At 40.3% G+C, this 17,992-nt stretch overlaps 1 protein-coding gene across 1 annotated transcript in view; it reads left to right on the forward strand.

Annotated features, from left to right (window-relative positions):
• TNKS (tankyrase) overlaps window positions 1-17,992 on the forward strand; it is a 505,381-nt gene that overhangs the window by 236,862 nt on the left and 250,527 nt on the right. Inside the window, exons 10-11 of the mRNA XM_030194488.1 lie at window positions 9,257-9,348; window positions 9,449-9,527. Coding sequence (XP_030050348.1) covers window positions 9,257-9,348; window positions 9,449-9,527 — 171 coding nt within the window. The remainder of the gene's footprint in view (window positions 1-9,256; window positions 9,349-9,448; window positions 9,528-17,992) is intronic.

Consider the following 17,992-nt stretch of genomic DNA (forward strand, 5'->3'; position numbering starts at 1 on the left):
CGTAGGAGGGCATGCAGACTTTGTACTGAATTTTGCTGTTAGTTACTGCTGCTGCTTGGGGACTGGTTTCTGTTGAAAACGGCGGTGCCACACTCTCAGACCCAAATTGAAGTACAGCAGAGTTGGCGATGCTCTGGTGCTTATCAAAATTTGGCATCTGTCTGGGCTTGATTTTAGATAAGAAGATAGACACCATCATTCTGTGCCCAGCTACTTAATCACTAAAGAATGTGTTTAAATAAAAGCAAACAAAGAAAAAGATCAATATTCATTGTGGCAAACTGTGCACTAGAATTGACTGAAACGTAAAAACAAACAAACCTAAATATTGCTGTTAAAAATGATGCAAAGATAAAATATTCCCAACAGGATTTATTTTGAGAAGCTGATGTTTAAACATGGTGCTTTTTTTTTTTTTTGCAAATCTTAATTTATCTGTAACAAATGTGAGACTGGTGTACTTCAAGCACTCTAATTGCTGATGTATTGGGCAAACATTTGGTAGGGTCTTGGCCCCAATGGCCCCCACCCCATTGTGCTATTTATGCAGTATAGTAAACCTGCCATAGTATTAAAAGCCCTAAGTCCTAGAACTTAACCAACATCATCCCTACCTATGGAAAGGCAACACTGGTAATATCAAATACAAGCTGAACTGCTGTGGATTCCTACCAGAAGCTACATGCTAGGTAGAGAATTTCTTACCTCTGTTACAAATACAGAATGCAGACTGATCCTTACATAGTACAGAATAAAGTACCATAAATAGAAACATGTAGACATTAACTTGTAATAGAAACCCAGAGGTGTCACTCTCTGTGAACAACACTGATGAAAGAGGAATCGGAAATGTTTCTGCCTCTGAGCAAAATGCAAGGCTATAAGAAATGTGCATTCTGAAGCTGACCCATTCTAATCATTAGACATAGATAATATACCTTTATTGTGTGGCTGTTTTTCTGATTGTGGAGGTCCTGGTGACTCTTGTCAACCTTTTTTTTTTGTCTCTCTCTCTCTCTATTCAGTCATCAAGTCCCACTCTCCCAAACCCTAAATCCTCAACGGGCCAATGCTCAGAACTAGGGAACAGTTTCGGAAAGTACCACAGAACCAGCGCACAAAAATAGCTTCCTAATTCTCAGTGTTAACAGCATGCGAATTATATGGGTGTTGTACAAGGGGGAGGAATGTGGCTAGCGCATGCGCACAAGAATGTTGTAAGCAAAGCTCTTGTGCACATGCCCATTCAAACCCAGAAGTGCAAGCACACATCAGTGCCATTCTTCTGCTCCTTAAATATAAGAAAACTTTTTATTTCACTTGACAAGCTTATGTTTAAGCGCAGAAAAAAACAGGTGCTACTTTTGGTTTTGCTCGGACTCGCACATATTTGTTCCTCACCACCAGCACTCAGGGACTTGCACGGGCTTCCTTCCTCTTCCAAATAAAATCAAAAGTTCAAATTTTGAAAGGAAATTCATGAGAAATCCTCTCTTCTAACCCCTCAACGCGAGTTGGAATGTGATATTTTTATATTATTTTTAAGAGTATGTTATGATCTGCTTACTTTTAGGCAAAAATAAATACATAAATATATTGTTTCACCAAGGTAAAATCCTGCCAAACAAATCTGAGAGAATTCTTGAAGTGACCAGAGTAGTTGATATGTGCCCTGTGTGGACTGAGGTAAAGCATTTGTGACAGTTCTACATAGAAAACTAGTAAGCATATAACCAGTCTGGCAGTTAAACTAAAATTTATAAACTGGGCAAAACAATTGGTTGAACACTTAGTAGTTTTGTTCATTATGGTCAAGGAAAACCACCAGTAGAATGCCACAGGGATCCGTGCTGGGCCAAGTATTTATAAGTGACATTGGAAAAGGATTTGAAGGGAAAATGTGTGTGTTTACAGGTGGTATGAAAATTGCTCCTTTGAGAATGATAACAAAATCTGCAATAGGTAGACTACATGGATGTTGTGGATAACATGAGGGATCTAATGAAGCTTGAAGAATGGTCTAGACCAGCACACATCAAACTTTCTGTGGCCGCAACGTCATTCATGCAGGCACAGAGTGTGTGTGTGTGGTCCCCCATAGGTGTTGGCTGATGTTTCTATGGAAGGCCTGCCCAGGTCACAGTCCCAAACATGAGTTTGGGAAACCCTGACTTAGAATCTGGCAGCTAAGATTTAGGGGGTAGTTCTTAAGGGGTGGTAAAAGTCAAGCTTTTTCAGCTCCTTAATATACTACAGAAGCAATTAACCAGTGGTCAAGGATAATGCTGCTTGCAATCAACCCTGCAAGCAGCATCATTAAACTATCCCAGGAGCATCAGCTGCAGAGCAGCTGCTTGATGTTTCTAGTTGGCACCTTAGACAAGTTTTCCCCCCACCCTACACTTACACCTCCCCCACCCCCATATAGGCATTCCCAGGACCAACCTTAACGATGCCTTGGTTTCTAGTGCGTTTGGGACAGGAGCAATCCCCTGTTGTTCTTTCCCTTGCTGGTTTCAAAATGATACTTGCAACCCCTTATATAGCAGCTTTCAGTTTGGCCCACTGTCTTTCCAATTCCCTTATCTCCTCCCATTCTGCTAGTTCCTCTGTCAGATATTGCCACATTTTACTAAAGTCAGTATATCTGAAATCCAGCACTTTAAGACTGGTTTGGCTTTTATATAAAACTATATAGTATGATGATCACTGCTTTCAGGAAGGCCCCCTATCTTGACATTAGCAAGAACATCTCTGTAAATTATTATTTTTTTTTTTTTTTACAAGCGCCAGGCCACCCCCAATATGCTACAGGTCCCTCCTCCCTTTCTGCTGAGCATGGCAAAAGGAGGAGCAGCCCAGCAGCATGTTGGGCTGCTTCCTGTTCTGCTGTCCCGGGCATGACTTCCTTTGAGCCTCGTGGGCCCTCCCACATGGCAGGAACCACCAGGGACTAAGACAGCAGAGGGGCAGAAAGCAGCCCAACGTGCAGCTGAGCTGCTCCTCCTCTTGCCACAATGGAAGGTAAGGTGAGTGTACAGGGAGGGGAATGTGCAGACTACAGGCCAATTCCTGAGCTTTGGTGCTGGTGCTGCTCGTCCCTCCCGCCCACTACTTCCAACCCTTTGCACTTATCAGTGTTAATGCTGCAAAAACGCCGCTTGGTGCCTCAAGCTTCTTTCCACCAGGCTTTCTCCTTACTACGTAGGCATGGAGCACTAAAAAAAATTTTTTTTTTTTAAATATTCTGGCAACATTTGCAAGTGAGAGCTTATTTCTTCTGGTTCAGGCCATGCAGGGTCTAGGGTTTCCTAGTGATGTCGGACGCTGGCTTGCATTTGATTGTGCCCAAACGTCTAGTCTCAGCTCTGCTACTTTTGGGACCGGATGTTCAGGCCCGATCAGATGCAAACCACATCCAACATCGCTTGGAAAGCCTATAGAGGGGAGAAGCAGAGGTACGGAAAATATATTTTTTTAATTACTTTATAAATTTGTTCTTCATTACTAAGTACGAAAGTACAGATTATTTTTAACGAGTTACAAGTAAAAAGTATGATCAAAAAAATGTAACTTGTTATAAGTAAAAGTACTGCCAATAGTACTTAAGAGCTGTAATGAAGTAACTGTACTTTGTTATTGCCCATCTGTTAACCTTGCATCATGTAGCTATAGTTTGGGTTCCTCTTTCCCTCATGCATCAGTTTGCACTTGCTCATATTAAATGCCATTTGGATTCCCAGTCTCGTAAGGTCCTTTTGTAATTTTTTCACAGTCCTCTTGGGATTTAACAACTTTGAATAACTTTGTGTTATCAGCAAGTTTAATTATCTCTCTACTTATTCCTATATCTAGATCGTTTCTAAATGTTAAAAACCAGCTGTCCCTGCACAGACCCCTGCGAAGCCCCACTATCTACCCTTCTCTGTTAAGAATACTGTCCATTTAACCCTACTCTGTTTTCTGTCTTTTAACCAGCTTTTAATCTACAATAGGACATTGCCTCCTATTCAATTACTTTCTAATTTTCTCAGGAGTTTTTCGTGAGGTACTTTGTCAAATGCCTTATGAAAACCCACATACACAACATCGACCGACTCACCTTTATCCATATGTTTATTCACCCCTTCAAAGAAATGTAGTAGATTGGTGAGGCAAGATTTCCTTTGACTAAATCCATGTAGGCTTTGTCTCATTAATCAATGCTTTTGTATATGCTTTGTAATTTTGTTCTTTATAATTTGCCTGGCACTGGCGACAGGCTCACCAGTCTATAAGTTCCTGGATCATCTCTGGATCCCTTTAAAAATAAAAAAAAGTGTAAAATTGGCCACCCTCCAATCTTCAGTACCATGCTTGAGTTTAAAGATAAATTACATATTACTAACAATAGCTTTGGAAGTTCATTTTTCAATTCTGTCAGTACTCTGAGATATATACCATCCAGTCCAGATGATTTGTTACTCTTCAATTTGTCACATTGTTCCATTACATCTTCCAGGTTTGCAGAGATTTGTTTGTTTCTCTGACTCACCAGCACTGAATATCATTTCTGGCACTGGTATCTCTCCCACATCTTCCTTGGTGAAAATCTAAGCAAAGAATTCTTTTAGGGTCTTGTTTACTAAGGTGCATACTGTAGCTGGGTCGGCTTTCCAGGACCCAGCCAGGCTCGACCCTGCTTAGCTGCCTTCTTCTTCACATGGCTGCTGCCTCACTTCACAGCAATCTGGCTGCTTTGAGCCTCAGCTCCAGGCCCTGAGAACTTCCAGGACTCCTTCCTCCCTCCGTTCCTTTCACAGAGGCACATTCAAAGCACAACGTTTATAAGTAAGGGCTTTTATTTTCTTGCTTCAGGTCAACATAAATGCCCAGGCACACTTTAACTCCAGGTTGTTTAGGGCTTGCTACCCAAAGCACAAGTCAGGTTCAAAACAGTCCATATAACTTCACTTCACTTGACCTAAGATTACTTCTCTTAGGGAACAGTACATTATCAGAAAGAAAACACAGTAGCTTGGTAGGTTGCAGCCCGGACCTTTTCAGTAGGAAACAGTTTACACAGTCTTTCTTGCACCTCTTTATAGCACAGTTACACAGCTTTGTTCCCACCTGGTTCAGGCTGGGGTTTCAATTGTGCCCAGCCCTCTTTCTCTCCCAGGGCTGCACCTGTTCCCTCTTTAGTAGAGATCTTCCCCAGCGCCTCAGCCTCTCTCCTCCGGTCTTCCACCAGTCTCTCCAAGGCACAGCTAGCCACCCTCTTATAGCAGCTTTTCGGGTTTGAGCCAGAGCTCCAATCTCCATCTGTTCCTCCTCTAGTCCTTCAGTAATCTCCATTTTATCCTCCTCTTCAACTTCCCCCGCCCCCAATCTCTCCAGCTGGCCCTCATCACCTTCCTCAGAGACCATTTCCCAATCTTCTATCTCCTCCCCTAACTCTTGCACAGCCGGGTGGAGAAGAGAAGGATTCTGGGACTGTAGTTCCTCCCCTTCTTCCTTAACCCAGCCAACCTCTCTGCCTCCGGTAGCCCAGCTTTCTGAATGTGGGTGTTGTGCACATGAAATCTGCCCCGTTGGGATTCCCTGGCTCCCTGCACCCCCTTTCTTCGTGCCTTCCCGGATCCCCTTTCACCTGCACTCCCACAATTCTCAAAATTAGCGCTCAATAAACGCTAGAGATACACCTATATTCCTATAGGTGTCTCTAGCGTTTAGCACGCGCTAAAAATGCTAGTGTGCCTCCAGTGCAGCTTGGTAAACAAGGCCCTTAACATTTCCGTTATGGCCTTGTCTTCCCTGAGTGCGCCTTTTACCACTCGGTCATCTAGTGATCCAACTGATTCTTTTACCGGCTTCTTCTAACATACCTAAAAAAGTTTTTACAATGTGTTTTTGCTTCCAATGCATTCTTTAGAGTCTCTTTGCCTTCCGTATAAGTGCTTTGCATTTGACTTGTTTCCTATTATTTTCAGTTGGATTCTCCTATTTTCTGAAGGATTTTCTTTTAGCTCTAGTAGCTTCCTTCACATCACTTTTTAACCAGGCCAACTGTCATTTGACCTGCCTTCCTTCTTTTTTAATGCATGGAATATATCTTGTCAGGGCTTCTAGGATAGTATTTTTGAACAGTATCAATGCCTGATGTAAATTTTTGACCTTTGCAGCTGCTCCTAGAAGCATTTTATCGTAGTCTCCTTTTTGAAAGTTCAGTGTTAGTTTTGGATTTTCTGTTTGTACTTCAGAAATTATATCAAATCTTGATCACTGGATCCAGTGATGCCCTTCTTCTTTGTGGGTTCCATCTTTTGCCTGAGTAGAGCTCCTTGAAATGCATCTAAGATATCTCTACTTCTGTCAGATCCTGCCTAGCAACAGGATCCCAACTTTTTGAAATCTATTACTAGATTTATTTAATTCCTTTGTCTGAGATGGAGGTCTGTAGACAACCCGTGTGTGTATGTAAGTGCTATCTTCTCTTTCCAAGACAGTCCACAGTGCTTCTTCCCTTTTCCCACGCCTCCTTGAATTTGTCATTTTCATATCATTCTTCACATAAAGGTGCTACTTCTCCTCCTTATTGGCCATCTCTATTCCTCCAAAGCAGATTATAGCATGGTACAGCTGTATCCCATTCAGGAACTATATCTCTAAGAGAAATAATATTTAAGTCCGCCTCAAGCAGTAAGGGATTGCATATCTGCAATTTTGTTACTTAGATTGCAAGCGTTTGTTTTCACTGCTATAAGAGATCTGTAGGATGCTGCCCCGCTCTCTTAATAGCACTCTCTCACAGTGTCAGAGCCACATTAAAACCCATATTCCCGCCTAAGGGGGAAGTGACGTGAGAAGAGGTAGAGTCAGCATGGTTTATAGCACTTTTGGTTAGTTAAGCTTATCTGGCTGTCTGAACCTCTTATGCTGGCTGCTGCTGCTCCTCTCCCCCCCCCCCCCCCCCCCACCCTTCCAAACCATTCGCCCTGGGTCCCTTTGGATTTCTGTATGTATGTAGTTTTACATTCTAATGTATCATATTATGAGCCTCAACAAATTGAGTAGGACTGGCAAGAAATGCTTGATAGGAAACAGTTGTGTCAATTGACTACTCAACTGTAGAAATAACTTAGTAGACAAAAGTAGATATTTCATTTTTGTTGCTAAAAATATGCCAGGTTGAAATATGTGGACCCATCTAATTTAAATCACCAGGAGAGAAACTTTTCACATTCCAAAAAATGTATAGGACTTTGTAAAAGTCTTCAAACCTTTATATATTTTCCACAATCTGATATCTAAAAAATTAAGGTCAGAATGTATTAAAGGAATTTGTTCTCTAATTTGCACAACATACTATACACTTTAAAAACGAGAGAATAATAAAGGGCTTATTTCCAAAACCTGCTAAGTTCATATGAGGTGCATCAATAAGAGCCATGAGTCAGGCTGTTTAAGTTAGTGGAGGTGGTCTGTGGACTGCAATCTTCAAATTTTGCTGTACTTTATTTTCCATTAGATTTAGGTCTGGGTTTTGACTGGGCCAATTGAGAATATTTACATTTTGTTTTTTGGACCACTCCATTGTTGCTTTTGCTTTGTGCTACACAACTTAGGATGTATTATTTAGTCTCTCCCCAGTCCCAGGTCTGTGACAGACAAGTTTTCTTCCTGGATTTACCTGAACTTTGCATCTTGATCTTCGCACGCCTCCATCTCCCTGCTGCTGCAGATCTATCCCCACAACATAATGCCATCACCATGCTGTTTTGTACGGGTGGTGTTAGAAGGATAATGTTTTATGCCATATATATCATTTAGCATGGAAACCAAAAATTTCCACTTTGGTCTCATCAAACCACAAAATGTTCTCCACAGATGTGCAGTGTCCTCTAAATCTTTGTTTGTAAACATTACTCAGCATTTCGTATGACTTTTTTAAAATAGTAGTTGTCTTCTTACCAGCCTCCCATACAGTTCGTTTGTGGAGTAATAATCTTAGGCCTTACAGTGGCCTTCCTCAGTAGTTTCCTTAAGCTACAGCTTTTGAGGAGTGGCCTGATCAACACAAAGTCTTGTTGCTACCAGCTGTTTCCCTTTTATAGAGATGGACCTGAGATTGCCTTAAGATACATTTAGATATCACTAAAATTTCTATCCCGGAGTCCAATTTGGCATGTTTAGACCTTTGTTTCAAGTTTACATCATACAACTGAATCAACTTGATTCTTTATCCTGAAGTGTTTGAATTAGCTCAACTACTGTGATTGCAATGAGCCTTGTTAAGGCAGTTACAATATATAACTTAGATTGTGAGCCCTTTAGGAACTACTACTATTTAGCATTTCTAAAGTGCAAAGTACCTGTAATAGAAATCATAAACTGCATAGTCACCTCAGGGATCACTTGTGGTATATCAAGTGCTGAAAATAAAATAAATAAAAGTTTATGGACACTGAACTAATCTGGTTTACTATGAGAGAATGTGAAAAGTTATGCAATCAAGCCTTTTTTGGCTTCACAGTCTTAATTTTTAAAATATTTATATAATTTTTCACATTTCAAGTGTAGAGAGTATGTTGTGCACATCACTGAAACTCATTTTATTACATTTCACATTTTTAAGACAGGAGAATGTGAGAAATGTAAAAGGATGTGAAGACTTAAGCAAGTCACTGTATCAGATGTTCAGAACGTTTTTGATGAAAATGTCCATTTTATATAACATAATATAACATGGTATTTGTATACAACTAATACCATAAAGTTCAAGGTGATTTACGTAGTTAAACCATTGCATTCATTCGGGAGTTACAATTAATAAAATAAAACCATCTGGTAAATAGAATATCTAAGTAAAATAGATATCAAACATATAGACAAATTCTCACAAATAAAAGTGATGATAATATTGCAATGTTTGCATTTAGCCTTATTTTCTGTGCATAGAATATATTGTCTTTGCATCTTACAAAGATGACTTGCATATTGTTCCTCTTTGGCACTGAAGTTATAAAATATAAATGGTTTTCAAAGGAGTATAATTTAGCATTGATCACTAGCTTGCATTTTGCTCAAGTAGATTTTGTATCTGAGCCAGGAGTTTGACAAATATCTGAAGGATTCTATTTGCAGTCTTTGTAGTCGAGGAGCCTTTGAATATATGATGAAGATATAAAAAGCGACATAAAAATCAGTAGAAATCTGAGCATGCAATTATATATTTTGTCTATGCTTGCTTACTTATTTTTGCTTTGTTTTGCAGCATTGTGCTGTGGCCTCCCTGCACCCAAAACGTAAACAGATTACAGAGCTGTTGCTAAGAAAAGGAGCCAATGTGAATGATAAAAACAAAGAGTATGTTCACAGATCTAAATATTTTGCAACCTTTTTTTTATCCCTTTTTTATCTTATTTTAAGAAATAATTAATTGATTTGTTTCTTTATTGCTGTCTAGTTTAATGACACCATTGCATGTCGCAGCAGAAAGAGCTCATAATGATGTTGTAGAAGTTCTGCATAAACATGGAGCAAAGGTAAAGTATATTTTTAATTATTCATCATTCACTTTAAAACAGTACTATCCTGAATTTATTCTTTTGCAGTTCTGTTCATTTCAAATATCTATAGCTTCCAAAACATGTTTCCTGTGCCATCATTTTTAGCCATCTAGGATTGTCAAATATCTGTAACATAGTTGAGATCATAGAAAGTATAAACCAAGTTACATTTTAATTTTTAGTGTAGTTAGCATATATCAAATCTGCTACAGCAAGGTACTGATTTTAGTAAGAATAATGTTGGGGATTAAATGCACATATTGACAGCATGATTTTTAAAAAATAATTGCATACACTTTGTATGTTAAAATTTGTCCATATATACAAAAAAGGAAGACTGCAAATGCTTTGCTATTTAGTCTTGGTTTTATTCTCAGTCTGAGATTGTATCAATGTTTGTATTGTATCCGTGTCTGTGCCCCTTTCCTCTTTAATAAGTTGCAAACAGCTAAAGGTGGGAATACTATATTAAGGGGACAGAAAGGACATAGGCAAGGATGTCACCTTATTTACTAATTAAAATTTAGGATTGATTAATAGGGAGGGGGGAAGGGGTCATGAACGAATGTATGAAGCACTGAATAAATCTGGAGCTGGTTAGAATATGTTCATCTCTACTTGTATATCACTCCACAACAGGCAAGAGTAGATTTTTTTATATTTTTTAAAAACTGGATTATTACAAATAGCAATAGATAATAGTATAGTCCAGTTTGAATTTTCTTTAAGCCCTCTTAATCTTTAAGTATAGTAGAATCCTTTTTACACAAGCACAATTTATAACACAGATACTTCAACATCAGAAGTTAATCATATATATTTTTTCAGAACCTCAGTGATGTAAATCGCTATCCTTTAGATAGAATCGATTTTAGTAACATCAAACTCTTCACTGGTTCTTTTATTTTTCTTTCTAAGTTTCTAAATTTCGTTTCAATAGATATATATTTTTAACTATCACTTATCTTTTCAATTTTTCAAGTTTGTCGGACCCAGGGGATCATCTGCCCGACATGCACGTTTCGCCCATAGTGGGCTGTCTCAAGGACATTCCCCTGTAATATAGATCAGAATTAATTAGTAGTCCCCCTGGATATTAGCAGTAAGCCTACATTCAGAGAGTACCCGAAAACTAAAAACAGACTCACCCTGTGTTTCTTTTAGCGTCAGCTCAGCAAAAGTTATTAGCCAAGATGGCGCCAGCTTTTTTTTAGAGCTAATTAAATAGACGCTACGTTATGACGTTTTGACATTTATAAGCCCCGCCCCCCAAGGCGTTCCACCGGCAGCAAAAAAACATCCAGTAATGCTACCGGTGGAAACCGGGTGTAATTCAAATAAGAGATGTCCACTCGATTTCAGCATTCAGTCCCTTAGGTGAAACAGTTTGAAGCATAAAGATATTAAATTGCTCTCTATAGTTCAACAGTTTCTTAATTGACCCACCCTCCTCCCGATCATCTAAACATTCAACAATCCTCCATCTTATATCCTCCCATGTATGATGTTTCTGAAGCCAATGATCTACCAGTGGAGCTTGCAGATTTTGTGTTTGAATTTTTGATTTATGCTCATTAAGGCGTGTTTTAACAGATCTAGAGGTCCTACCAATATATACTAGACCGCAGGGGCATATAATAGCATATACCACATTCTTACTTTCAGTTAGTTTTTGAAATACTTCTCATAGTCCTATCTCTATCTGGTACTGACCAGCTCTCCCCAGTTATCGCTAACGGGCACCACTGACAGTGTCCGCAAGCAGTTTGACTGCCCTGCATATCAGCTGTAGAACACTTAATAGAGAATTTATTTTTACTAAGGCGTTCTCCCAGTGTTTTACCCCTGGTAAAAGAGATAAGAGGCATATCTTCAAAGCATGGATACAATCTCATAATATGCCAGTGATCTTTAATAGCTTTTGCTATTTTCTGGCTAATCTCGGTGAAAGGCAAGATACAAGTGAGACAGTCCTCTTCCACTTTATCAGTTTCTTGTATCAAAAGTGATCTCTGAGCAAATCTTGCTCTAGTATATGCTCTTTTAATAGCCAATTTTGGATAGCCCCTTGCCCGAAATCTTTCTTTCAACTCTCTGGCTTGCTTTTTAAACTCAGTCAAAGAGGAACATACTCGCCTAACACGCAGAAATTGCCTAAAGGGAAGATTATACTTCAAATGAAAAGGATGGAAACTGTTGAATTGCAAAAAAGTATTTCTACTAGTTGGTTTCCGATATAGAGAGGTACATAATCTCTCTCCTTTGTAAACCAGAAGATCCAGAAATTCAATAGCTGTCCCCCTAACAGTCATTGTAAAAGTAATATGGGTATCTATAGTATTGAGCCAATCTATAAATTCCTTTAAAGCGGATTTTGAGCCCGTCCACAGGAAGAAGACATCATCTAGAAATCTTCTCCAGAATTTCACATATTTGAAATATGGAGATGGATAAATCAATCCGGACTCCATATTGGCAATATAAAGAGTTGCTACCGAGGGGGCTAACGTAGCTCCCATCGCTACTCCCTGAGTCTGTAAGTAGGCTTATAAACGTCATAACGTAGCGTCTATTTAATTAGCTCTAAAAAAAGCTGGCGCCATCTTGGCTAATAACTTTTGCTGAGCTGACGCTAAAAGAAACACGGGGTGAGTCTGTTTTTAGTTTTCGGGTACTCTCTGAATGTAGGCTTACTGCTAATATCCAGGGGGACTACTAATTAATTCTGATCTATATTACAGGGGAATGTCCTTGAGACAGCCCACTATGGGCGAAACGTGCATGTCGGGCAGATGATCCCCTGGGTCCGACAAACTTGAAAAATTGAAAAGATAAGTAATAGTTAAAAATAGTTAAAAATATATATCTATTGAAACGAAATTTAGAAACTTAGAAAGAAAAATAAAAGAACCAGTGAAGCATTTCTACTTGTATACATCTTGCATGGTTTTAACTTAATTGCAATTTTTTGAATGTGGTCATTGAAGGTGAAACAGCAGCTAATGTTAACTGAATATGTAGAAAATATTGAAAATACAGTCTCCAGAAAGAGCCAAGGCCCACACCCTTCAGGGCATGAATTTTTTTTTTTAATGAGTTTAATTTGTTAAATTTGTGGTTCTCTATAACATCCAGTCACCCTTGGTTATATTATACTTGGACAACATCGCAGTATTAAGGACGGTCATAGTTTGGAACCTAAAGCTTTCCAGTGCACTTGTTGATACATCAAAGTCTGTTTGCCTTATTCACCTTTTATTTTTATTTTTATTATAAGTATTATAAGTATTGTTGTTATAAGTATTGTTATTGCTGTAACAGTTATGATTTTAATCATGTGCAGTAACAATACATATATTAAAGAAAACAAAAGTCACCCTCAATGAAACAAATCATTCCTTAAACCATCCAAGTATACCAAAAAACACCTCTCTCATGAACCTACCTAACACCTTTCCATCTAATCCTCTTGTACCTCAGTTTATGATCGACTGTTTTTAAACCATGTAACGACGTTATTATAACTATACTCTGTAAGCCACATTGAGCCTGCAAAAAGGTGGAATAATGGGTACAAATGCAATAAATATTTAAAAACAGGTGAACATACAGGTGAACATTGCATATGGACCTATAATTATATGTGACATCAGCAGTGCGCGCCAGAAAGCTTTAGGCTTCAAGTACAGTGGCGCTGGATGTCACAGTGGTATCCAAGTAAATGCAATTTTGCATAGGGGCTCAACATGGGAAATGGGACATCCAGATCCTGTTGAGGAGCACTTAGATATAGTTATTTGGGCAAGTAAAATAAGCTGCTTTTAGTCTTTCCGGGTTGCTGTATTTTCAGTTGGAGCAGATATACACTGTGCACATTTCCTAAAATGTAGAAATTTTTCATCTGTTTTAGAGTGCTTTTTCTAAGCTGTGTTAAGCACCAGTGCACACCCAGTGCAGCTTAAAATGGCATACCATGGAATGCGCTCAGGTGTCTTGGGTAACTGCTGCACATGCTAATCTAGGAGTTAAAAAATATTTGTTTTTTTTGGAGGGGGCATGTTGAATATGTACAATGGGCATTCCCGTGCTAAACAGTGCATCCACATTAACACGCACTAACTGGTTAGCGCAGGATTGCTGTGTAAGCCGTTACTGCTTACAAAATTGGTGGTGGTAAGTGCTCATGGCTATTCTGATCTTCTCCATGGAGGGGAGCATCTGATGTGATAGAATCAGCAGACAGGAGTTCGGTGGGAGAGGCTCAACAACAGCTTGAAGAAGACATTTCTGTTCATCTGGTTGTTTCGGGAAGCTCCCAATTTGGGACTGAGTTCACTGATCAGAAAGTTTCGGATTAAACCAGCAGTAATAACTTGGGAGTACTTGTGGGATGCTTTGGCTGCCCAGGAAGAAATTGTGACTAAACTTTCATTTATTTTCTTCGAATTTGGTCCCAGTCTGTGGGCAAGTCCAGAAACAAGAGTGCTCTTCAAGTAGAGATAAGAGTGAGTTGGGTTAAAAAAAGATCTCCAGGCTCTTCAAGGAGTGGCTGATAGCTGGTTAGAGAAAATGATAATCATCACAAGAGTCAGAATTTGGAAACCATGTCAGACATCTGTCTGAGGTTTTAAAATTTTCCAACTGTACAGAGCAAAATAATGTCACTTTCCAAGGGAAATGCCCTCTTCTCTCAGAACTTCTCAGAAAGAAAGTTAAGTGGGACCTTTCCTGTCTATGTAGCTTGAATTCTAAGGAGATTGCTGGGTTAGCTTTAAAACAAACTCTTTGAAGCTATCCCAATAATCCGATTGCCCTTAGTAACCTTTGCAAATATTCTACTTCCTCTCAATTAACACCTAATTCACGTCAGTAGTAGTGCTACCTCTCCAGCAGGCAAAGAATAGAAAATAACTTTTTTTTTAGGACAAAGTTTGAGCTTTGCTACTATCCTTTTGAATACTCTTGGCTGTTAAGTTTCTACCTCTAAAGAAAGTTTCAGTTTAAAACTATGGGGAAAAGGGTTGTACACTATAGAAACTAGTTGTTAATCCTTGCTTCTTACTTTTTTCTTTTTATTTTTTTCTAAGACTGAACTAGGCCCTGCTGTGCCTTCTAGAGTCTATCTGTTAATGGTGTGGCAGAAAATTCAAATTTTAAAACTATGTAAAAAAGGATTTGAAGACTAGTTACTAAAGTTTGCTTCTTTTTTTCTTTTAATTCTGTGTTTATCAATAACCTACAGTTCCTCTTTTAAACCTAATCTTTGTTACTAAGCACAGAGCACAATAATGTCACATCCAGAGAAATGTCCTTTTCTCTCAGAACTTCACAGTACTTGTAACAAGCTTAAAACAGGTCTTTCAGTGCACTCCACTGCACTTGTGCCTTCCTGCCCACCATGAAAGCACAGGACCAACAGTTATCCTTTTTCCATAATTAGAGGATGCATTTATTCCCACTCCTCGCATCTGGTTCAGTGTTTTTGTGCCTTCCTTTTTTTTTTTTTTTTTTTAATGTACCTCTTTCGGGGTTTATCTTCCTTCCCTGTATTTTTTTTAATAGATTATTTTTTTTCTTTTTTAAAGTTTTTTTTATTTTTATTTTACAGCACTCGATAGGCTGTGTTTAGGCCTGAGCTCTGGTTAGGTTTTTCCCTCTCCCTCTTCCTTTTCCTGGTTCTTTGCCCTTTTGAGCAACATTGAGTTGATTGATTTGGCCATAACTGTTTTTCCTTTCATGTCTTCTAAGGTTCCCAGTGACTTCAAGCACTTCACTTGGTGCAACAGGACCATCTTTGGTAAAGACACCCATTTTTGGTGTCTGCAGTGTTCAGAACCTAATCATAACCGTGCTACATCGGTATCAACATCAGTGTCTTCGGCATTGGATGTTTCAGCCCATATGGCTGCAAGGTCCTTACATGCTGGGAATGACCATGCATTGAGTGGGTCTCCACCTGCCTCGACACTGGCCACTATACAGGCCCCCCTGAGACCGATTGGCGTCGGACCTGACCCTGAGGCGATGTGAGAACTTGACGTCATCGTCTTTGGCACTAGGGAACAACAATGCCAGGCATCAGAAAAAGCATCAGCATTGATCCCCCTTGACGCATGGTGCCAGGAACTCCTGGGCACCAAGGAATTCACCAGTCCCCCAGGAAGAGTCAGTCCTGGGAGGACCACTTCCCCTCCATACAGGAGTTGCCAATGTGTGGGTCTCCATACAACCAGGAACGTGACCCACAAATTCAGCAGCCTGCTTCTACACTAGCACCCCAACCTTTTCCCAATGTTGGCCCTCAATGAGTGCTCCCTGAGCTGTTGGTAGGGCTCTTGCAGAGTGCATCGGTGTTGGGGTGTTTCAGTCCCACATGGCCACCAGCTGCTTGCTGTCTCGGCGTCAGCTGCCACCTGTGTTGGCACACTCGACATTGGTGGAGGAAGCTTCATGGAGTCAAGGCTGGAGCTTATTCTGTGATGCCCTTCTTGGGGTCATGGTGCCTCTTCGTCAAGGCAGACTTGATCTTGGCCCTCCCACAAGGAGATCTTGGCTGACACCAATGAAGAGAGCTCATGGGACTCAGAAGAGGATCCACAGTACTTCTTGGAGGACTCGCTCTATGACATCCCAACTTATCCCTTTCCTTCACAGGAAAGGAGGCTGTCTCCAACTGAGAGCCTTTCTTTCCCATTTTTTGTGACGATGGTGGCTGCTATTCCTGTTCCTTTGGAAGTGGAGGATGAGACCAGGGCTAAAATGTTAGCGGTCCTGGACTATGACTCTCCTCCTAGAGAGACTGTGATGGTCCTGCTTCATGAGATTTTATGGAATATTTAAGTGAAGAACTGGGAGTCCCCATGTCAGTCCCTCTCTTCCCCAAGAAGATTGACACAGTGTACTGGATTCAGTCTTCCCCTGGATTTGATAGGCGCCAGTTGGCTCATCATTCCCTGGTGGTGTAATCCATGCTCAAAAGGGCCAGTAGTTCTAGGGATTATGCTTCGGCACCCCCTGGAAGGAAAGCTAGAACCCTGGATTCTTTTGGGCAGAAGATGTATCAGGCTTCCATGCTCTATTTCCTGTATCCAATTGTACCAACTCTACATGAGCCTGTACTTGCGGTCGTTGGTGTGTAGTATGTCTGATTTGGCATGCTTTCTCCCACCGGAGCAGGCTGAAACTGTTTGCCAACTGGTCAAGCAAAAGGGGCTCCTAAGACACTTTTGATATTGTCTTTAGGATCTCCGCCCAGAGTATAGCAATGCGCAGACTTTCATCCCTGCATGTCTCTGACTTTGACCCAGCAGTCCAGCAGAGGTCGGTGGATGCCATGTGAGTACTTATTACTTGCAGAGGCGTAAGTACACTCCTTGCCAACCTCAGCAGACTCAGCCCCTGCACGCTCCATTCTGGTCAACAGTGTGCGCCTAAGGGCCCAGGCAGCTCCCCAGTCAAAGCAGGGGTCGAGCTTTTGACTGACTCCAGCACAGCATAGCTGCTGTTAAATTGATTGTTCTGGATGACTTGCCAGTTGGGGAAGGCTGAAGTTTTACCAAGAAAGGTGGCACCTTGTAACCTCAATAGTCCACCTGTCCTGAATTGACTACAGAGACGAGCAGATTGCCCACTGCGAGCACATCAGCTTGGTGCCCACTCAGTGATATTTTGATACCATTCAAAACTGTTATCTCCCCTTTGGGTATCCTCGTATCCTCTATCAATTTGATTTCTCAGATCACGTGTTGTCATTAATCAGGAAATGAGTTTGCTCTTCAACAAGTTTGGTTTGCTTAATTAATACAAAGGACATGTAGGTCTTTCATTTCTCATTTGTGTTAAATCAGTTAGGATCCCTTTTACCAAGCTGAGGTAAGCACTAACCAGTGCTTCCTGCAGCATGAAAGTGCATACTGTGGTAAGATGCACACGTGAGTACGCTACTCACATGCTTGCTGAGGTGTGGGATGACTTCCCTAAGAGGAAAGGCTAAAGCGGCTAGAGCTCTTCAGCTTGGAGAAAAGACGGCTGAGGGAAAATATGATAGAGGTCTATAAAATGAGTGGAGTGGAACAGGTAGACGTGTATCGCTTGTTTACTCTTTCCAAAAATACTAGGCCTAGGGGGCATGCAATGAAGCTACTAAATAGTTTAAAATAAATTGGAGAAAATATTTCTTCACTCAGTGAGTGATTAAACTCTGGAATTTGTTGCCAGAGAATGTGGTAAAAACAGCTAGCTTAGCAGGGTTTAAAAAAGAGTTCGATAATTTCCTAGAAGAAAAGTCCATAAGCCACTATTAGGATAGACTTGGGGAAAATCCACTGCTTATTCCTAGGACCAGCAGCATAAAATCTGTTTTACTGTTTTGAGATCTTGTCAGGTGTTTTGTGACCTGGATTGGCCACTGTTTGAAACAGGAAGGTGGGCTTGATGGACCT

The sequence above is a fragment of the Microcaecilia unicolor genome, chromosome 2 (assembly GCF_901765095.1).
Source record: "Microcaecilia unicolor chromosome 2, aMicUni1.1, whole genome shotgun sequence".
NCBI classification, from domain to species: Eukaryota; Metazoa; Chordata; class Amphibia; order Gymnophiona; family Siphonopidae; genus Microcaecilia; species Microcaecilia unicolor.